Source organism: Lycium ferocissimum, chromosome 7 (genome assembly GCF_029784015.1).
Source record: "Lycium ferocissimum isolate CSIRO_LF1 chromosome 7, AGI_CSIRO_Lferr_CH_V1, whole genome shotgun sequence".
In the NCBI taxonomy this organism is placed as follows: domain Eukaryota; kingdom Viridiplantae; phylum Streptophyta; class Magnoliopsida; order Solanales; family Solanaceae; genus Lycium; species Lycium ferocissimum.
Window position 1 is genome coordinate 21,769,289 of NC_081348.1, and position 23,693 is coordinate 21,792,981.

The 23,693-nt window shown below is 35.0% G+C and overlaps 3 protein-coding genes and 1 pseudogene across 3 annotated transcripts; all 4 read left to right on the top strand.

Annotated features, from left to right (window-relative positions):
- Positions 1-8,859: 8,859 nt before the first annotated feature.
- Positions 8,860-9,225, top strand: LOC132062022 (non-specific lipid-transfer protein A-like). Its single transcript, XM_059454679.1, has one exon. The coding sequence runs from the start codon at positions 8,860-8,862 to the stop codon at positions 9,223-9,225; it is 366 nt and encodes a 121-aa protein (XP_059310662.1).
- A 3,107-nt stretch (positions 9,226-12,332) lies between these two features.
- On the top strand, positions 12,333-12,686 carry LOC132062023 (non-specific lipid-transfer protein-like). The gene has a single exon (XM_059454680.1). It carries the CDS (start codon positions 12,333-12,335, stop codon positions 12,684-12,686), a length of 354 nt encoding a protein of 117 aa, XP_059310663.1.
- Positions 12,687-14,659: 1,973 nt separating this feature from the next.
- On the top strand, positions 14,660-15,384 carry LOC132063782 (non-specific lipid-transfer protein-like). The gene is made up of 2 exons (XM_059456495.1): positions 14,660-15,059; positions 15,158-15,384. The coding sequence occupies exons 1-2, from the start codon at positions 14,692-14,694 to the stop codon at positions 15,171-15,173; spliced, it is 384 nt and encodes a 127-aa protein (XP_059312478.1). The 5' UTR covers positions 14,660-14,691; the 3' UTR covers positions 15,174-15,384.
- A 2,382-nt stretch (positions 15,385-17,766) lies between these two features.
- LOC132063781 (cyclic nucleotide-gated ion channel 1-like) lies at positions 17,767-22,293 on the top strand (annotated as a pseudogene).
- Positions 22,294-23,693: the final 1,400 nt, after the last annotated feature.

Below are 23,693 nucleotides of genomic sequence, written 5' to 3' on the forward strand. Positions count from 1 at the left end.
GAAAAATCCAAAAATCCTTATACAAGGACGCTAGCTCGATTCCCTCACGGGATTCGTAGACTATCAACATATGTGTCAAACATATTTAGGTAGAAAGCCAACAAACCTTTAGCCGTTTATATAACAAAACTACGCCGACCGATTCCCTCGCGGGATACGTAGGCAATCCACATCGGTTCGGTCCTTTATTAGAAAATTTCAAACCATTCCCACGAACTACGTTTTGACCTGATTCCTTTGGCGGGATACGTAGGCAACCTATATAAGGTTCGGTCACACCACAACATAAGTTTAGTACATCCTTCTGAGCCAAAACTGGGGCATATTTTGAAAGATTAGACAAGAACAGAGTTAGACATCGACAAGATTAAGACTACCTGACAGGAATTATTATAGATAAATGACCTTTCAATTATTTCAGAAGTGTCACAATCTGAAGTCATGTAAATATTTTACAACTTACATACATATATTTACATATATATCTTTCCTTACATACGTCCATTTGCATGTATATATTTTACAACTTATATACATATAGTTACATTTCTTTATACATATACTTACATACCTACCTTTCAAATGAAATATTTTCTTTCAATTGTTGCACTACTGTTCGTCTACCGAGGTTTGAACGGAGATCACAAGATCCAAACAAACAAGACGAATGGAGCGCCAACAACGTCAAGCTTTCGAGTCAACACGAATCAACTTCCCCCTCCCAAACTAAGAATTTTTATTTGAGTGCAGGAATCAAAAATCGCGGGACCAACAGTCAAGTCTATCGATCACGGCTAAAAGCATCGCTTGGCCATTACGGCCTCACCTTAAAGCCAAACGGCTTTATTTCCAACTTTATCTTTAATTTTATTTTATCACAATAACTATATGATTTTATTGACAAGTATACCTGTCTTTGTAGGTTGTCGAGACTGAAGGCGAATTAAATCAGGATTACATCGAAGATCATCAACATCAGTAGCCGAACAACGACACTATTATTTTCCCCTCTCTACTTTATCATTTACCAATTTTAATAACTTTATCCTGATCTTTACAGGAGTCTACATTCCTATCGTCTACTTTACCAACTTTATGACTCTATCCTGAACTTTACAGGAATCCATATTCTTATCATCTACTTTACCAACTTTACGACTTTACCCCGAACTTTACGGTGAATCTATATTCTTTACCTACTTTAACCACTTTACCCGACTTTCATTTAGAATTTTCATCAAATCTCCGAAAACAACCGGAACGCATTCACTTTACTTAACAACTTTACCTACTTTATTTTGTGACTTTACTTTTTAGAATTTACATTCACATCATTTACTTTACCTACTTTACCCCGGACTTTACGGGAATTTACATTCACATCATTTACTTTACCTACTTTACCTACTTTACCCCGGACTTTACAGGAATCAATATTCACATCATTTACTTTACCTGCTTTAACCCGAACTTTACGGGAATTTTCAATGAGTCTCCGAAGACAACTGGAGATGTCGCATGGCTATACAGCCTCATCTGCATAAGCCAAATGGCTACATTTTTACTTTACTCTCTACTTTATTACTTTACTTTATCATCCACTTTACCTACTTTGACAACTTTGCCTTAAAAAATTCCACAGATATTCAAGTCTCGGAAGGCAGCCGGAGACCTTATTACTATCATTCTCCGAATACAACCGGAGATATCCTCGGCATACACATCACACAAATCCCTGAAGACAACCAGAGACAACATTTGGCCACACTGCCTCATTATAAGCCATATGACTTCATCCTTGTTCTCACACTCATATTCATTATCATTTTACATTTTCAACTTTATCCCGTACTTTATTACTAATTTTAACATGAATTTCGTTTTGACGAAAAGTACAATCTACAGAGACACAAGACAACGTGAAACTTTATCTTACGCGTTGAACTGGGCAAATTTGTCAAGAGGAATATCAAACTCACAAGCAAGGGTCACGGATCTACTCTCGAACTCTACTCCGCCTGCGTCCACAAACACGTGACACGTAGGTTAGCCGGTGACATTATGCCAACGTTTGATCCACAGCTCCTATATAAATTTTGAAAAATCGATTTTGTATCATAGTTTTTAAAAATATATTTCATGCTTTTTTAAAGAACATGTTCCATAAGTTTTAAAAATTATAAAAAAAAAACCCAATTTCGTGGTGGGCATAAGGGTGGTAGTATTAGAGGGGGAGGTGTGGTGGAAGAAGATAGAGAGGGAAGGGGTAAAATTGGGTTTGTAAGTGAGGTGGCATGCCACATAATATTTATTTTATTAAAATATTAATGCCACGTAGGATTGGGGTCAACTTTAACTGTGGAGGGATATATTTGTACCCGAAATATAATGATAGGGATATATTTGAACCCCAAGTATAACGAAGGGTATATTTGACCCTTTTTCGATAGTTCAGGGGTATATTTGGCCCTTTTCCGTAAAGGAAAAACAATGGATAACTTTAAGCCGGGTCGGTTCTCGTTTTTAGGCGATTTTTTTTTTGTTTTGGTTGTTTAACTATGAAAAAGAAAATTTCCATTTTTACGTGGTTTAAATTAAAGTTCCCTATTGTAGTGGAGGAATCCAATTAACTATGAAAAAGAAAATTTCCATTTTTACGTCGGTTTTTGAACAAATGATAAAGAATCCAATTACAATAGGCACTCAAAATTATGTCGTATTCCAATTAAGTACTTTCTAACCGAAATTTACTTGACAAATTTAAAGGGTCGCCTATGTATTAAGCCAAATTAGCGTTTTCTCTTACATCTCTTCATGGTCCTCTTGACTCGGTTTTTGGTTAAAACAAATCCAAACCAATTAAGTCGGTTTTTTTAAATATTGAAACCAAACCAAACCATTATAGCATAAATTCTATCGGTTTCGATTTCGTTGATTTTATCGGTTTTTATGAATTTTGTGGGTTTTAAGGACGTATTTTATAATGCAATGAAATTGATACAAGTAAGGTACATAAGGATAAAGCAAGTGAAGCTAATTCGACACAAAAAGAAGAAGAAGAAGAAGTAGTCATTCACTATCTGGAGGCTCAGGTAGAAACTGAATGAATTTTGTAACAAGATCAAGATTTACTAACTTGTTCTTTAATAACATCTCGTCGGCTTTGCTCAGAATCAAAATTTGCATCTTATTTAGTGCTATGCAAAATCGTCTCACTTTAAAAGAAAAGAAACCGGAGCGCATCAGCCGAACAAGAGCACCACTAGAAAACAAATGGTCTAATTAATGAATCTCAAAATCAAAAGTAAATCTTGCAGTTCACACAAATTGACCAAAATTTACTTTCTCATTATTTGAATTAGTATTGGATTTCTCAACATATATGTTGACACCCAATTTTGTCCCTCCTTTTTTTCAATTTATTTCCTTGGACTTTTAAATTTATTAACAAGCTAAATACTTTGTTTTCACTACTATTTTTATTACTATTAACCTCGTTACTTTCATTACTTTATCACAAATTTTAAATAGTTCGTCATCATTTCATTTTCTACATATTAATTACTAATCCCATGATGCATATTACACAAGTTATGTATCACCTAGAGCCAACTAATTACACAATATGCCAAATAAATGGCCTGGCCTCGCGTTTTTTTTTTTTAATGTCATCGAAAGCTCAACAACTCAAACCGTTTAGGAACCCCATAATCCCACTACCCGACCCGACCAGCCCATTTGAACAAATCAGCATTACCCCTAAACCTAATTCATTTTCTCTTTCACGCCTCCCTCTTTCTCTTCTCTCATCTCTCTCATCTCCCTCTCTCATCCCTTTTAAAACGACGGACCTTGTTATTTACCCTCGCGACCCTCACCCATGCCATTTTCGTGCAACACTGCTCTCTTCTTCTGATTTAAGTGAAAAACCAAACCTTTTCTCTCCAATTCAGATCGTGCCTTTCCATTTCCATGAAATCTTTTGCTTTTCGGAAAGTCACGGAAAAGGGTCACAAACAAACAATTTTGTCCAAACTCAAACGGCTGTTCACTCGAAATCGTTGACTCAACTTTGAATCGATTTCAAATTCCCTTATCAACAAAACCCTAGCCATTTTTCTACCCCTATAAAGACATCTCTAAGTGCTCGGTAAAGGGGATTTTCGCGAAAAAAACGTATAGTCTCACTTTAAAAAAAAACATCCAACATATTACTCTATTTTCGCTTCTCGATTTGAAACTTTAGTTACTTTAATCGGGTTCGGGTTCGTTCGTGTTCGAGCATAGATCCAAGACTCCCACACCAGTTCACTGCACCCACAAGAGGTAATACTCGACCTCGTTCTTTCTTCTTTTCAGTCGACATCGCATTATGTAATGGGAAAATCATGTATTTAGATCTTGATGTGTTTGCATATTGTGCGTTGGAATTCTGAGGGTATACTTAATTCAGTTTTGTTTCTGTTAAGTTTGTTTATAAGATTATCTATATGGTATAGGAATATCTAAGTTGTAAGAATTATGCTTATAAAATGCTCACATATAAATAGTCTATTCCATCTCTCGGGCTGATAATATTCACTGTCGCTTAGAAACAATGTGTTAGATCAAAACTGATTTTCTTCTCTGCTATAGAATATGTACTTAGTGAGTTAGAAAATGATGCGTTAAATTAATCAAATCTCATCCGCTCAAATTTGCTGGAAATTCACCTGTTTACGAACTATGTGTGTGATATGCCCCAAACATGATTTAGAAGTTAGAGACCACATCCGAAGTGTTTGAGCAGTTTCTTATGCAATTAGCGCATGAATACATTATTTTGGTGTTTAAGTACTGATAAAAAATCATGATCTCAAGTTGCATAAACCTTGCTTTAAATCCCTGATTTTATTTTACCCCTCCCTGGTTTTAGTTTGCATTTTATGAATGATAAAGAATGCTGTCGTTTGACGTTTGAGTATGTAACGAAAGAATACAGCCGGCCCTTTCTTTACTCCGGAATTAAATCCTGCCTATATGTTAAGGCTAAATGGTTCAGACATATACGAATATCACGACAGTTGTTTATTCAAATCTGAATATTGATAACAAGTTATATTAGGAGCCATGACTTAGGATTGTGCGTGTTTGACTTTAAATTCATGTTTTAGTTTAGGCTAGGTTAGTCTCACTCAACTGTTTTTTTGAGGTATGATTAATGCATTGTTAGCTTATCAATCATAGGAGATTCGTATGCATGCCGGTTTGACAGTTTGAAGATCGCGTATGCTTAAATATTTCTTTAGAAAGCTTGAGTGTGAATGTTAAAGGGAAATTTCGGCCTGGTCTGGGCAACTCCTCTATTGTTGACATTCGGTTGGGATAGGATTGTCACTTGCATAGCTTTTGCCTTGTTTCTACTGTTGTAATCTGCTTAATCTGAAGATTCTTGCTGCATTTTAATTACCATTTCAGCATAATAACTTGTGCATTTTTGAAAGGTCTAGCTGGTCTACTATGAACTGTGGCTCCTTGTTGTTTGCTATGAAATATTGCTACTTTGATAAAACAAATGCTACACTTTGAGGGGGAATCAGCTGCCTGTTGGTTTTGTTCTATAAAAAGAATAGATACTACATTCACCTATCTTGGATCATATTCTTGATTGGAGTCTAATGTGTTAAAGGATCACACTGGAAGTTTCTTCCTCTAATCACTAAAAGCTGAATGTTAATTCACCAAAGTATGTTTAGTCCTTTTCCATGTGTTAAATTATATTGGTAGAGATTTTCATCGTTAAAATTATGTATTAGATTATGTGTTAAATGCAATATCTATACTTTTCGTGTATATATCCTTATATACATAGTACGTATATGAATTATTAATCCGTCCTTCTTTTGAGTTTACTTTATGTATGTTTAGTTTTATTCTTTGATCATATACTAATCCTTTTCTTTCGTTTTTTGTGCATGACCATCTCGCACACTAGTCCGAGGGATTCGTCATTTTCCATATATTGGGTGTTGGGCCAAAGCCCAACGAAATCTTTCTCTCGAGTTAGTAAATGATGGAGAAACCAAAAATAGAAAACAAAAATCGGGCTAAGCCCAATAGGCAACAAGAAAGAACACGTATAAATTGATCGGGCCGAAGCCCGCCCGCAAACGGATCTATTTGATCCCAAATGGGCCAAGCCCATTTATATTATATCTACCCCCCCCCCCCCCAACTTTTATTTTCGTGTGTATTAATACATATTGTATGACTAACATTTTGTTTGCTAATTTAGGTAAACCTCAGTGGCATTAAGGGTTTTAGTTTAGCTATGGGTAGTTAATTCCACTAATTACAGTCATTTCTATTTATATTCTAAACTATTTATAATATCTATAACATTTATTTGAGTAATTGATTTTCAAATAGTATGCCTACATATTTTGGGCTAAAAGAATCATGATCCACTCTTACTATGTTAGAAGTTTAGAAATGTCACTAATACGCAAGTATTGAAAATAAGTCTAGACTTTTTCTACATCGCAATGATCATACAATACAATTTTTATTTAAAGTTCGCGTTTGTTGAATCTCCTCTACAAGTATTATTTTAAACAGCACTATTATACTTTCATCTAAAGCCCTAACGTCATTTATGAGTCATATTTTTAATAGCATTGGAAGTACTCTTTTATACAAATTATTATTTTCTACAAGTCCTATTTTAAACAGCATTCTTACATATCTATTTACAACTTTAATCATACTTACAAAGCTACGTTCTTTTTACAATACTATATTTACACTTAGCCTAACTAATCCTAAGTCTGGTCGGATTAACCATTATTAATGGAACTTAGAGGATGCCTAATACCTTCCCTCTAGGTTAGTTGAACTCTTACTCAGATCTTTTTGATTTCGTAGATTTTAAATCAACTTTAGATAATTACTTTAATTAACCTTAGGTGCCCTAATTCACCATAAATAATTAGGTGGCGACTCCTTAACTTTAAATAACCCCGGAATTACCGGGATGTTGTAAACTATTTTGACCCTGGTTAAAATAGGGTATGACAATATACATATTTTAAATACGTATATGTTTATCGGTTTGGTTCGGTTTTTTTTTGTTTAACACTAAACCAAACCAAATGTTATCGATTATTGAAAATTTAAAACCAAATCAAACTAAACCGAGCCGGTTTTCGATTTATTAAGTCAGTTTGACTCGATTTACCAGTTCGGATCGGTTTTTCAATCTCATTTGAACACCACTATAGGTGTGAAGTTCGGCTTGGCAGCCCCACGCGTGTAAAACTTTTCTCGACATAAAACTTCAGACTTGTATTACAAGCCAACATTACACAATTAAGAAAGACTTTATGGTTAATACTTAACCATTAAAAATTAGTTATTTTTAACAAGGAATGCTCTAACAATATTTTTTATGTGTCATGGCCTAACATCTTCCCAGTTTCTTAAATTTTATTTCCTTCGTCGTGACGTTATATGATTTTTCAAGTATTTGCGACTTTCCATCTTGGTAATAAACTTAAAGGTGGAGAAAAGAAAGTGGACTAAGGCTCCGTTTGTATTTGTTAAGAATAATAATAAGATGTTAGAATCTGAATACTAAAATGCTATTTTAAGATCTGAATATAACTAATGCGTGGTTCTTCGTGAGTTCCAATCAACTTAAGTTGCCTGTAGAGAATTAAAGGAAATATCGTATGGAACTCCAATTGGACAACAATCTGGGAAATCTCTTAAATTTATGAGAATTGAATGTTGTAACAGCCAAAAGGGGTTGAAAGAAAGGACTTTCTGGACAAAGTATAAATGTTACTCATCTACAAATGAATTGATATACGCAAGTACTAATACACTATATAGTTCATTCATAAACATTACTAGAATTAGGGGTGTACATGAACCGGGTTAGTTCGGATTTTTTAAACACCAAACCAAACCAAACCAAACCAATTGTGTCGGGTTTTAAAATTTATTGATCAAACCAAACCAATAAAATTAGGTTTTTCAATCTCGGTTTTCTCAAGTTATTCGGTTTTCGGTTTTTTGATTTTTTCCGGAATAGTCTTGATACAAAACATATAACTTTTACTTCAAATATTTTTTTAGTCCTAGTAAGATACATCTATATAATTAAGGTGTTTCTTAATAAAATAACACAAAATGTGAGAAGAGTGATGACTTTGTATTAAAATATTCAACAAAAGCTAATAAAATCAATTAAAATAAATATTTGCTAATTAACAAGCCATAACGAAAATGACCATAATCTAAAAATACTAAGTCATGCTAAATAAGTACGGCTAATAAGTATTAATTACATGACAAAGAAAAGAAACTTAAGTTATGTATTTTCACTCTCTAAATCAATTATGCAAAACTAAAGAATAGATATCCAACATTATTGTCATTCCTAGTGGTCAATTGAATTTCTTTTGTTAGCATTAGTGTTGAATTGGTTTTGGTTTGGACTTTATTTGAGTTACTAACATCCATAGGATATAAAACTTATTGACATTCAAAATTCTAAGTTCGTTTCGAAAAATATGATAATAGATAAAAAAATTACGAAAAAATTTAAGAAATATTTATAAATTACATTACAAATAAATATTTTTATCGATAAAATATTTTAAAAATAGAATACATGTAATGTCGGGTTGGTTTGGTTTGGTTCGGTTGACTTTTTTTAGTTAAAACTAAACCAAACCAATTATGGTCGGGTTTTTTTTTCCAACACCAACCCAAGATAAACCAAACCACTTGTCGGGTTTTTTCAGTTTGGCTTATCGTTTATTGGGTTGGTGCGATTTATTTAAGCATTTTGACACCCATAACTCGCATTTAGCTATGCCCCGCTTGCTTGTTCTGTTTCTTGGTTTAGCCCTGCTAATAACTCTCTCATCAGGATCTTCCTCATCAGCTGTTCCGTCCTGTACGACTGTTTACTCACAGTTAGCGCCTTGCATACTATATGTCGATCATGGTCATGATGATCTGAAAGCTGATAATCCATCTAAAGCTTGCTGTAAAGGTGTTAAGGACATACACAAGCTTGCAACCAAACAAGATCACATTGCAGTCTGCAACTGTATAAAAGCAACAGTCATTGAAGTTGTATATATCATTCCCTCTCGCATAGCTGAAGTCCCAAAGAAATGTGGCCTTCCTTATAATGTGCCTCCCATACATAAGAACTTCGACTGTAACACGTAACTACATTCTAGTTTTCTAGCCAATTTTTTGTAATTTGCAGAATGCGCCTCAGTGCTTGATCTGCTTAGCCCAACTTTCTTGTTGTTTAAATGCAGGATTCCTTGAATTGAAGGGACAGTGATCATCGAATTAAGAAGCTTGAAGCACGATAGAATTATGAAAAAACAAAACACGTTGATGTCATATGTATGAAACGATATTTTAAATGTATTAGTACGTATCTACAAACAAGATCCACTGCAAAATATCATTTATTTACAGATTGATGAATTAATGTTGATGATTATTGATTAATGTTTCGGCTTTTAATAGTTTAACTCCAGATGTCAGTGATAGGAGATTCAAGACCAAATTATAAGATGTTAAGGATCATCATATGGGTCCGGTTTAAAAATACAACATAAATCTAAGTCGAGGACAAATAAAAACTGTCATGGTAAAAGGTGTTGTTAAGGGCACTGTTCAAGGAATTAATGTTAACTTTGGTTCCTTAATTACAAACAAAATTACAAGTATGCTCTGCCAGAGCCAGGTTCCCAACTTTTCTTATGCAGAAGTACAAAATTGTCCACATTCTTAGCCTGATTGATAGACCCAAAAGTCCAAATGGAAAAGTTGAAAACTGACTCCAGATTAAGGTCAATTAGTTTTTCTTTTGATTTCCTATAATACACTAAATCAAGCACAATTTTGAAATGTGGAGAACTATCAGCATTCAATGATACATTTGTGCTAACCGACCAAGAAATTTAAGCAATAAACTCCTGTCTCACATAATATAAATTGGAGTACTATATATGTCGTTTCTCTTTGCACAAGCAGCAAATTCAGAAACCACACTCATCACCATCAATAGAGGAAAAGAATCAATGGCAAATTTATTCTATACTGTGATCATTCTCTTGCTTATTTTAGCAACACCAGCAATGGCCGAGCCTGCTTGTAAAATTGTTTCGAAAAGGCTTGTACCTTGTTGTTCGTAGATTAAAGGAAAATATCATTCGATCAAACCATCAAATAGGTGCTGCAGAGGACTGAATGATATAGCTGATATGTTGACAAGTCGCAAGGAGGGTCCTATAGCTGCTTGCATATGTATAAAGGGAGCACTTTCACATATTAGTTATGATCCCACTCGTATCACTCTTGTTTCACAACTATGTCTAACGTCTTTATCTCTGCCTGCTGTTGGTCGTAACTCTGTTTGTTCAAGGTATGTTTTGATAGGGCTGATGCAGTATGATGGCAGTAGAGAAACTAAACTATATGGATTTAAAGTTTTATATACTGACAGTGTAAAGATTGTTTTTATAACACAATAGTTTATCCTATTATAATTGGTCAGTTACCCTTTCTACCAACTTTCTAATTAATGCCTATCGCTGTAAAAAGTAAATCAAATATTTCAGCATATTTTTTGCACAATGCTTATTTGATCTGTTAAGCCTAACTTCTCGTTGTCTATATGCAGGATTTCTTTGAATTAAAGGGATAGTGATCAAAGAAGCTGCCTGAACCAATATAGGATTTTGAACAAACCATACATATCATATATATGAAATGATATTTTAAACGTATAATGTATCTGTACGCAAGGTCCATTGCAAAATTCAATTATTTGATTAATGCCTTGGCTTTTGATGGTCAGCTCCAGATATAACTGATAGTAGATTTAGCATCAAAGTATACATGTTTTTGAGGTCACATGGGGTTTAAAGATGTAACATAAATCAAAGTCGAGGAAAAAAATTGTCACGGTAAATTAGAAGTGACAATTCTAAAGTATTTGTAAGCTGGCAGTTCTTGAATGTAGTCTAAGAAACTAAGTACTTCAATTTGTTCAATGCTCGTTGAATGCTTTTCTATATCTAAACATGAAATGCAAGTTTCAATATCTTAAGCAGCTGACAGTCTCCTTTATAGTCGAATTCTACCTGAATAAGTGCTAGTATTTGACTGTAAAATATTTAGATAACGAAATCATGAAAGGAAGAAGCTTAAGATCCATGTTAACCAACTCATATGTTCTCACGAACAGATTAAATATATTCGTACTAATAAAGAAAGGAAGAGAGTAAATGGTGCTAACCACGGCTATACTACTGATCTTATTAGTCCTTTGTTGGTTGTGAGAAATGTAAGAGTAGAGATCAAAGAGGAAAAACCGGGAAGTAATTTCAGAACAGATAGCATTAATAAACCAGCTGCCCCGTTGTTTTAGCTGCAATTGTATTTCTTTTTTCTTGTTTATTCACTCTAGACTTACGGATTTACACACACGTTAATATGACAGGGACTTTTAGTTCTCAAGACACAGAAAGATTCTTCAAGAAGATTTAGAATAGTCCCGACTCCAAATAAATACACAAGATATTTGGTAAATCCCATGACTACTTTTAATCAAAATAAACGACACTACATTGATTTTGATACGATTTAAGTTCAATCCATATGTTTCTTTTATTCCAAAGGATACTAATTAAATTTTGGTTATTAGTATCTATAATACTCTTTTTCCCTAAGTTGCTCGGACTCTCCAAAATTGTTGCCACACCTGCGTCGGATCCTTCAAAAATGCACTACATTTGAAGGATCCGACACGCATCCGTTGACATTTTTGAAGAGTCCGAGAAACATAACTTTTTCCACATTAAATGACACTGGTAAAAGTAGGTAGTTTGTTGGCTATATACTGGAGTCTTAAATGCTTCTTCATCAAGAAGACCCCAGTATTAGTTTGTTGGATAAGGTTTTCTCTATTTCAATCTTTATGGACTCTTGAAGAAATAGAAAATAATAAAGTTTAGTCTTAATGATTACTAAACTTGAGTATTTTTCTACTTTTTTTTTTGAAATATAATATTGCACTTATCTTATACAAGAAATACAAAGTATAGCATATTTTAGACTAACTGAATGCACTCCCAACAAGAAGGGTATAACTGAATCACAATCTTGAAGTGTGTAGGACTTCAGCATTCATAATACTTGTGTGCTAACCGCCCAAGAAATTCAGGCAACAAGCACTTGCCTCACATAATATATAAATAATACTCTCTACTTTCTCCGTTGCACCAAATACAAAAACTATAGTAGAAAAAGAAACAATGGTGAAGCTATTCTATACTGTGATCGTTCTTTTGCTTGCTTTAGCAACAACAGCATTGGCCGAGCCTTCTTGTGACATTGTTCCGAAAAGGCTAGCACCTTGTTATTCGTACATTCAAGGGAAATATCATGCGATCAAGCCATCGGGCAGGTGCTGCAGAGGACTGACTGATATAGCTCAAATGGAGAAAAATGGCAGGAAGGACAGTATAGCTGTTTGCAAGTGTATAAAAAGAGCACTTTTGCATATTAATTATGATCCCAATCGTATCAAAGTTGCTTCACAACAATGTAATACCGAATTTGCTCTGCCTGCTGTTGGCCATAACACTACTTGTGAACTTATACTTTGACAGAGGTTGAGTAGTATGAAAGCAGCAGTGGGTAGATATATATATATATATATGTAGTATAAGGTATTTAAAAAAAAAAAAAAAATGTGAATCCTTATACTAAATGACAACCACAAATTAAAAAATAGTAGTGGTTGTAATAGAATAATTCGCTTCACAACAAGAATGATCATTTATCCAAGACAGTTTAAGGAAAATGGGAAAATCCTAGTAGATGTTTTATTTTCATACTTTTTATTGTCATGTTGAATACTTCTACACGAGTTACCTGTCAAAAAGTGCAACTACATGACTGAAGACACACATAGGAAGCATGATTGGATGTCAGGGATTCCTCTAGTTCCCAACATCATCAAACTTCCTCACACATCCAATTTCAATGAAGAAAAAGTGAATAACGCAACTGCTAGAACTCGTCCAATCTTTCTCGAAGTCAAATCACAAATTTATCATCTTAGACGACTACTTGTAGTCTCGTCTTGTACGAGTAATTAATCTGCATGAATTTGTAAACTCAGAAGTCCTAATATTTTTGCATGACTTGCCAAATCTCTTAACTTTTGCACATTTCTCTTCATCACCATATCATTTCATTAATTCTAAGTGCTACAATTAACAATAGAATGAAAGAGAATGAGTAGGCTATATGGAGTTTGGCCATTCTGTTACTAGTTACTACTTTAAATCAACCATGTCCTACAATATGTGATGAGATTATAACCATGTCCTACAATATGTGATGAGATTATACATGAATTGACACCTCGCCTTAGAATTTATAAAAGTGAAGGAAAAAAATCCAAGCCCAGATTGGTGATTGGTGTTATGGAAATGGTAAAATTACTCTAGACAAAAGGCATATGCTGCCTGCAAATGTGCAAAATAAATGTTACTTACCTCGTAGTAATAAGTATGATCATAAGCGAGTCGCTCTTAATCACAAGAAATTTTGAGTAGACATTTAGCTGCGACCTATTGACAAAACTACCAATTGCTCCAAATAAATGTCCTTCTCCTTCTTAATCACGCTAGAGTCGGACACACTTATTTCCTCTATGTATCTGGAGTTAAGTTTGTTCATATAAAAAATTAAGTTATTTCACAGCTAGTCTGCAATTTAGTACTGCTAATTAATTTCTTATTATTTCGTTCAGTTGAAAATGTCCAATTCCTGTTAGGTTTATACAAAATTTTCAAATTAATTGGAGAAATGTAAATGACTTTCCTCTTGACTGCATAACTTGTAACCTTAGTACTGATAGCACGTCAAAGAAGATCTTTTCTTCAGGGGATTCCAAAAGAAAGCAACACCGACCACAAAAATGATAAAGATACACAAAAGAGAGGTGCCAGTCTTCGTAGAAAAATAGGAGGTCATTATATTTGTAAGGTTAAGATCCACGGGCTGCCTTGTTAAAATCCAACTTCATACTCTAATATATGTCCAATCTAGACAGCATTTAATTTTCACTTTTGGTTAATTTCATACACGGCCAAGGTAATTTTGCTTAGTTCCTCCAATAGGTACATTTTTTTCAAGCCTTAATACGTGTTGGGCTAATTGACTGACTCAAATATTGTCCATTTGGACTAAATTCACACTGTTTTCTCAAAAGATATCACATCATTGAGAATATTATAACGCCTTGTAAGTATCTCTTTTCTTTTCTTATTTACTTTCAATGTGGTATTTTATTCACACACCCAATAAATACGTACCTTGTTGATGGGGAGTTTCAATCAACTTACATTTCCAGTGGGAATTAAGAGGAAATATCGTGTGAAATTCGAATTGATCAACAATAACCTATACATCTCCAGTGGGAATTAAGAGGAAATATCGTGTGAAATTCGAATTGACCAACAATAACCTAAACAATCTATAGTAGTTCATGAGAATTGCATGTTATAACAGCTAATTAATTAGGGGCTGAAAAATAGGTACTCCTATACATATATATACGTCACTCATTTCCCCAAGAATTGGACACACACACAAATAACTATGGCTCGGTTTCTTGTGTATCTTTCTTTAGCCCTACTAATAAGTACTCTCTTAAACCAATATAATGCCTTGAGTGCTCCTTCTTGCCAAACAGTTACTTCTCAGCTATCTCCATGCCTCTCATACATTCGAAAAGATGGTGCAAAAAAGGTAGGTGATGGTCCATCAGTACCTTGCTGTACAGGTGTAAATAACATCTACCAACTTGCAAAAACCAAACCAGATCGAGTTGGTATTTGCAACTGCTTAAAAACTGTACTCATTAATCTTGGAAATAATGTCATTCCCTCTCGCATTTCTGGACTCCCCCAGAAGTGTGGCGTTTCTTTTAATATGCCTCCTCTAGATAAAAACTACGACTGTAACAAGTAAGTAATTTATACATTTCAAATTTTCCAGCAGCCAATTTGGTCAATGTCAGCTTAATTAATTATTATCTAACTTGTTATTTTTATTACATGTGCAGGGTTCCTATGTATTGATGAAGGGGTAGTGATCTAGGAAGCTGCTGGAACACCGATAAAATTATAAATAAAGCTTAGAAGTTGATACCATATGTACGAAATCAGATTTTAATTAAACGTATAACGATCTTAGAGCAAGATCCATTGTAAACGTAACTTCAAATGTTAGCGCACGGTTGAATATTGATTGACGAATATTTATATGATCAATACTCTATAAATTTGATTAGTGTCTCGGCTTTTAGTAGTTTGGACCAGAGTTCATTGATACTTGATTGGAATTTAAATCAGCCGAATTATACTACTGCCAACAAATGAATTTGAGGTGGCAGGCAAGAAAAAGGTCATATTGTCAATTTTTTCTTAATCATAAATAAAATATATTAAACTAAATGCAAAGTTACAAAGTCGTAGGTGGACTAGGCAGATGCCCCTGCAAATCAAATTCGGAGAAGGGGGCATTCAGTTTGTACTCACGCATCAGGCATTCACATCAAACGAATAGATGCATGATATATATTTTCACTACATTAAATCATTTACTTATAATTAATTAATGCATATTTTCACTATATTAAATCATTTAACTATGATAAAGTTAAATTAATTTGAAATATCATGTGCGGTTAAATATTTATCATATTGTCAATTGTTAGTTCATTAGAGCGGAAAGGGAATGGGCAGTGAGAATCCAATATAATCTACCTATTGCGTGAACCCACTGATATCATTAGACTGTGAGACTTGGTGGTGCCGTAATTAGTGGAGGAGGTACCTATTAATTTGGCAGGGGGTTAAAATTGAATTTCCTTTATTAAAAAATTATATTCGCAAATAAGGTAAAAAAAAAAAAAAAAAAAAAGTTAATATCTATACATACCTACCTTGACAAGTGGTAAATGTTGCATTCTCGCACTATTGAGTTTACTTATAATTAAAACTTTAATTAATTCCACCACTAATAACGGCGATATTTAATTCTCTTATAGATTTATCGAATAAGCTAATTAGGGCTTAATGATAATTCAGAGAACGTTGTCTTTCCTTCTTTGATCTCTTTTTTCTTCCTTTTTCAACTTTTGTTTTCTATGCTTGAAAATATTTTTCGTTATTAGTTGGTGAATTAACTAAAAGTATTTGCTATTCTAGAGCGTTTTGCTGAAATGTTTTACTGCTTCTCCCGTGTTCGGCCAGCCTGGTGGGTAAGTGTTCAATTTTTTTTTTTTTTCAAGTTTTGTCTTATTGTGGTGCTGTCTTCTACTAATTCGTTTATTTAAAGAAGGGGCCCTTTAAAGAAAGAACTTTTGTAGCCCATATCTTTTCACAGGAATAATATCTTTCAAAATTCCACTCAATAAAAATAAAATATTCATCGTCCTTCTTAATCAATTTTTTAGTTAAGGTATCATCCAAAAACAAGCATAAGATGTCAACTTGAAACGGCGAATTAGGTGGAGACTAAACTTTTTATACCATCCGATTACCATCTCATTACTATCTTCTGATTAGCATACTCTTTCCGTTCCATAATAAGTAATATTTTTAGTTTTTCATTTTGTTTCAAAGTAAGTGATGTTTTACAAAATCAAAAAAATATTAATTTTGTTCTTCCAATTTTATCCTTATTTAAATAAATGTAGTTTCACATGATCAAGAAATATTAAAGATCTATTTCTTCTAGGTATTTAATTAAGAGTAAATTAGAAAAAGCACTTTTCATTTTCTAGGAGTGAGTGTTTTTTTAAGGGGTGTGCCCAAGCTAAAAACACTACTTATTAGGAAAAGGAGGGAGTATTAATATTTCCATTTACGCACGTGCAAGAGTTGTGTGAAATAATTTTTGCTTAAAGTATTACCACGTAAAGCATAGAGTATGTTGTACAAAAACAATACTCCTGTGGAATTTGGCTGTCAACATCGAATCTTTTGACCAGGTCTTCTAAAAATTAATTAATTAATCCATTTTCTTTGGAATGCATGCTGCTCCAATCATTTTTTAATTTCTTATTTTACTGTTTTTTCACTAAGCTAATGGTGTAATTAATTAGATCAGTTGAACTTGGCTACTGTGTCAACACGGAAGCTCCTTTATTCTGGAAATATAATTAGAAATTGTTTTTTCTTTTCTTTTTGACACTTCTGGTTTGTTTACTTTCTGTTTCTTCAGAAACTTCCAAGTAATGAAGGACTAATTATTAAAAGCCAAAAGGTCCTTCTAAAGGTGAATTAGAACCTCCCCCTTTAACTATTAAATGTGTAGTTAATTCAATGACTATCTTATTAGTCAAGCGCATTAACTGCAATTAGCTTTATGATTAAAGCTAGGTAAAGACGCTTGCCACAACCATGCTAGTTTTTCAAAAGAAATGTACCTAAGTCTTATTGATATCCCGTTTTGTAGATCTATAAACATTTTCCTTCTAGAAATTTGGAAAAGATTTACTCACTCTTCTTTTCCAAAAGATAATACTCCCTCCGTTTTAGTTTATGTGAACACATTTGACTGGGCACGGAGTTTAAATAAGTAGAGAAGACTTTTAAACTTGTGGTGTTAAATGAGTCAAATATATTTTGTGTGGCTATAAATCATCGCATAAAGCTAAATTGTTTCCAAATATAGAATGAGGTCATTCTTTTTGGCATGGACTAATAAGAAAATAGGTTCACATAAATTGAAACAGAGGGAGTATTTAGATAATGGAAAAAGTTGGTCTAAGGTTACCCATGAGGTATATTATATGTGGAAATTCCAGCATAAGGAAAACGTTTTCCTTTTTAGCAGCTCTTCACTGACTTGCGACTATAGTCCCACCAATTAGTCTTGTGAGTTTCTGCTGTTCCCTGCATGTAATGATCCAATGGTACTTTATTTATAGCAGCAATCTCCAGGAACCTTCTCTCGTGTCACTTCTTATATTCCCCTGAGTACACCAGCAAAGTACATTATTAGTTTTTCTTCACTCCACTTTTTCAAGGTTTGTACTTTACCTTCGTTTTACATATAGTCTTTATTGAAATTAGTATAGTACTACTAGTATATGTTTTTTGAGTTCATATGTTCATGTTGCATGATATAGCATTGTGAGGTGTTATTCTTGGATTTTGTTGAAATAAATAGCTGCATTAGCTTAAAGAATCATCTTAGAGCTAGATAATTAGTGTTATACAAATTGTTTCTTTCCTGGATAACCTGTCTTCAAAAATTTAATGGATTGTATTTATTAATTCCAAACTTAATTTCACTGTTGACCTTCAGTTCAAGTCTTCATAGCAATTTAATTTTTCTAAGTGCTTGCATTTTCTTTCAGTTGGAAGAGTGGGCTTCATGCTAGGAGAGTAGCATAGTGGAAGGAGGGAATTGATCTTGTTTGACCATTTTCCTTCTGGAATAAAGAAGCTGAGCATATCGTAGAGCAGAAGCTGAAAATGACGATTCTCAATGAAGAAAAATACGTAAGGTTAGTACGATAATCAGCATCCTCTATCCTGTATTTTGCAACCTTTAACATTGTGAACTAACACAACATGAATTGTGTTATCAGAAGTAAAACTGCATGATTTTCAAGATACCTCAGGCTGAACTACTGTCCTGAATATAACTACTGTAGAATATCTAATTACTTCTGATATTGCTGGTATTTCCTTTGGTTTGCCAACTCTAAGTTACTTTGCACAGTACCTTTTGCTATATAAGTACTATTATATGATATTAGACAGAAATATCTATGTTTCCATTTGGCAGTATTCTTAAATTTTCTGTCTAATATGACCTGTTCTACTCAGGTTTGAGGATTGCAAGTCAGAAGATAATAGGTTATTTTCAGTCAGAAAATCATCAATCAACTCATGGATGAGTACTACTAGAAGAGGAATTGAGAAGGGTTCTGATAGAATAAGTGGCTTAATCACTGCGCATCTCTTCTCTAAGTCACAGTCCAGGAAAAGTATCTGAAGGGTCATTAAGAAATAAAATTCTTGATCCTCAGGAACCATTTCTTCAGTTCTGGAACAAAACATTTGTCTTGGCTTGTGTAATTTCAGTGGCCATTGATCCATTATTTTTCTACATTCCTGTTGTTGATAACAAGAGGAAGTGCCTTGATTTGGACCGCTCACTAAAGATCCCAATTTCTCTTCTGCGATCACTCACTGATCTCTTCTATATCTATCATATTATCTTGCAATTTCGAACTGGATTTATTGCTCCTTCTTCTCGAGTATTTGGTAGGGGTGAGTTGATTGAGGACTCTTCCCTTATAGCCAAGCGATACTTGCTACCTTATTTCTTCATTGACATTCTATCTGTTCTTCCACTCCCACAGGTTTGTGTCTAACTCCACTGACATTCAGTTAAATTCAGTTTTATTTATATTAACATGTTACCCTTCCAGATGGTGCTATTTATCACTGCTCCTGCCATGAATCGCCCCATATCTCTAGAGACGAAAAAACAGTTGGTGATTGTTATTCTTGTACAATATATTCCAAGAATCTTTAGGATACACCCATTGTACAAAGAAGTAACAAGGACAACAGGCTTTTTTACAGAAACGGCATGGGCTGGAGCTGCTCTCAATTTATTCCTGTTCATGATCGCCAGTAATGTATGTTCCTTTAGATCACTCATCGTATATTAATTGTGCTATAATTTCTGAACAGAATATTTAGTCCTTTCTTACCTGTCTTCTGCAAAAATCAATCATCCTTGTGAGACAAATTATTTACTGTAGTACTTAATATCTGAATTACTTATTGATAATTATACTTGCATGTTAGATTCCAGTAAGACACTGATTCCTAGTTAAACAGGACATCAAAGTTGTTGTGTGTACATATATATATGTGTGTCTGTGTGTTATTTTTTTCTCTTCACATGTATAATGATATCCATAAGTGTCTGATCTCAGGTAATGGGAGCCTTATGGTATTTGATCACAGTGGAAAGGCTGCATAGCTGTTGGAAGGAAGCATGTAAGGATATTAAAAACTGTGTGTTAGACCACTTATGTTGTGGGAAACAAGGGAAAGGAGACTTTCAATTTCTAAGTTCTTCTTGTCCTCTCCGGAAACCAGAAGATATACAAGAGGGTGACTTTGATTTCGGGATATTTTTCGATGCTCTTCAGTCTCGAGTTGTAGGAAAAAGATGTTTCTGGTCAAAACTCAGCTATTGCTTCTGGTGGGGACTGCGAAGTTTAAGGTCTGTGGTCCTGTTTTTCGTTTTTCATCATCCTTATAAATCATTCGATAACATTGTCTCAGCCAAGCAGATCCTTCTGTCTTTTGTATCTCAGTTCTCTTGGCCAAGACCTTAAAACAAGCAACTATGTCTGGGAGATCCTCTTTGCCATCCTCATCTGCATTGTTGGGCTGATCCTGTTTTCCTTGCTTATTGGCAACATGCAGGTACACATTGATGGACCGCCTATTCTTAGTTCTTACCTTTAGAGTCTTGAATTAAGTCAATCTGTTTTAAAGTGAACATTCTTCACATTCATGGCATCGATATGCATTGAGTTTTAATGTATTCCTCTTTTAGTTTCTAGTCTATCAAGAAAGTTATGAATAAATCATTAATTTGACAATGCATTCTCATTCCCACTATGCTTCAACCCCTTCTATTTTCAAGATCGAGTTGAGTGATTTTTTTTTAATTTTTTTTTACATTGGAGAGAATTGACGTCAACTAATGTTTCATTAATTGCTGGCTACAGGAGTATTTGCAGTCTATCACAGTTAGAGTAGAAGGGATGAGGTTAAGAAGGCGCGATGCAGAACAGTGGATGTCTCACCGCATGCTTCCAGACAACCTGAGAGAGCGCATTCGAAGATATGAGCAGTACAAATGGCAAGAAACCAGAGGTGTTGATGAAGATTATCTAATTTCTAACCTTCCCAAAGATTTGAAAAGAGATGTAAAGCGCCATCTATGTTGGTCTTTGCTCAAAAGAGTGAGTGCCTATTTTCGTTCTCATGATCTTTGTTTCATTCTTGAAACTGTTGATCTTATTTAATCTTCTATATGCAGGTTCCCATGTTTGAGAAAATGGACGAACAGTTACTGGATGCATTGTGTGATAGACTGAAACCAGCTCTCTTCACAGAGAAAAGCTTCATAATCCGAGAAGGAGATCCAGTGAATGAGATGCTTTTTCTCATGAGAGGTACTTTGTTGACTATGACCACCAATGGTGGAAGAACTGGTTTCTTCAACTCTGCATCTCTCAAGGCTGGTGATTTCTGTGGAGAGGAGCTTCTTACATGGGCTTTAGACCCCCATGCTTCCTCGAGTCTTCCCACTTCAACTAGAACAGTACAAGCTGTCACAGATGTTGAAGCTTTTGCTCTCACAGCTGATGATCTCAAGTTTGTCGCCGCCCAATTCAGACGCCTTCATAGCAAGCAGCTTAGGCACACTTTCAGGTATGTTGACCAAACCTTGTTCAACTTCAAAACACAAGTCTTATACTGATATCAGTTTTGGAGAATTCCCTTAACAATTTCAATGTACTATGGCTGTTTCAGGTTCTATTCACAGCACTGGAGGACATGGGCAGCGTGCTTTATACAAGCTGCATGGCGAAGACACTGCAGAAACAAGCTTGAGAAATCTTTGAGAGAGGAAGAAGATAGACTGCAGGCTGCATTGGCAAATGAGACAGCAAATTTACCAAGTCTTGGAGCTACCATTTATGCATCAAGATTTGCTGCCAACGCATTGCGTGCCTTGCGGTGCAACCATCCAAGGGGTTCCAAATCATCTACCAGATTAAGTCCTTTATTGCTTCAGAAGCCAGCTGAACCTGATTTTAGCTCCTAAAGCTAGAAATGTTGGAAAGAGACTCATCTATGACCTGGCTGCTGCAGTTTGGTTTTAGTGTTAGTGTTTACAGCTAGTCAGCTAGAAGAGTCTGCTGTATGAGTATAAAACAGGAATTTTGCTCCTGCCTTGTAACTTGTAGTAATCTACTAAACTATGGCTTTCACTGGCTATTTTACATGTTGTTGTTTATCCCGAATTTAGGTAATCAATTGAATTTGTAAGTGAGGTATAGGATATGTGGATAAACTTTAATCTATTTTTGGTTTGTGTGGAATATATAAATGAACTCGTGTGCAATGGTATATATATATGAATATATGCGTTAATAACTTGAATAGATACGTTCCTATGGATGATTAAGTTAATGGTATTAGAAGAGTAAGCTAAAGACAACAATATTCCACTGATTCGGGCCAAAGAGAGAAATGATATTTTGATTTTGCTATTACAATGCTCTAGATCTCAAAAAGCTAACCCTTAAAAGTAGGGAAATGCCCTCTATTTATAGTTTTTGCCCTATGGGCCTTGCATACAACATAAAGCCTTTTTTGAATAAAGAAAAACCCTAAAAGGATAAGGTTGGGCCGTACGGTCTAACGCCCGTACGGTTGTTAGTACAATGTGGCAGAACGGTCTCGACGCGTGGCAATTTTGTAACTGATTAATCCGGACTAACGGCCACGATCAACTCGGTCATGGAGAAACCGGACTAACGGCCATGATCAATTCGGTCATGGAGAAACCGGACTAACAGCCATGCAGAGTTTGGTCCGGTGATGCCAGACCAAACAGATTTACTCCACTTTACTCGGATCATCAACCTCGTCCGTGCAATCCTCCCGGTCTGAAGGAAACACTTCATACTCGTGTTCGTTTCTTCATACCCTTGGTTCCCGGCCTTACCGGTGTCGCATACATCCGGTTTTCACCATATACAGATAGTCCCCATACTTCCCGGATAGTTGTTTTACCGGAGTAACGGGAAGTGTACAAGTCACAAAATCGGCGGATCCATAAGCCCGTTCTTATCTTTTCATTTTGGCGGGAACAGTTATGTCACGTCCCTCTGCCATCAGCCACGTGTCTCATCCCGAGTGGCCGGATTCGATAACCGCCGTAACGCACGTCTCTTCAAATCACGTCTCATTAATTGTGGGACACGTGGCATCCCTCGGTTGGCTGGGCTCTGTAACCGTTTCAGTCCCCATGCCTATATAAGGCTTTTAACCCCCTCATTTTACCATTTTCACTTCTCCTTCTTCACTTACTGATCGTTTTTCTCTCCACTTTTCTTATTTGCTTTGATCGTGATCATCCCCCTTCCTATTTGTTTTGATCATAAAAAGGCCGATTTTGTCAACTTCCCTACTGCTGTTCTTTGATTGAAAGTGCTACTTTGTTTCTTCTCTTCCTTTGCCATTTTGAAATTTTCTCTCAACTGCTTCTTCACTCTCTTATTTTTTTGTAACTTGTTCCTTCTCCCTCATCGAATTCACCGAGTCTTCTTTTTCATTATCTAATTCAAATGTCTGCCAACACCGAAACCACCTCCCAGGATGTTCCCTCGGTTTCTTCTCAAGGAGCCGAGCCAACTTCACAACCCAAGGGTAAAACCGCCGTTGAGCCCACTGCTTTGGATATAGTACCGAACAAACCCAACTACAACAAAGAATTTGAAGTTGAGAAGCCTTCTCCGGTTGCTGACAGAGGGTTCG

Bases quoted from the DNA above. Each gene is read 5' to 3' on its own strand.
- LOC132062023 (XM_059454680.1), top strand. From the start codon at position 12,333: ATGGTGAAGCTATTCTATACTGTGATCGTTCTTTTGCTTGCTTTAGCA.
- LOC132063782 (XM_059456495.1), top strand. From the start codon at position 14,692: ATGGCTCGGTTTCTTGTGTATCTTTCTTTAGCCCTACTAATAAGTACT.
- LOC132062022 (XM_059454679.1), top strand. From the start codon at position 8,860: ATGCCCCGCTTGCTTGTTCTGTTTCTTGGTTTAGCCCTGCTAATAACT.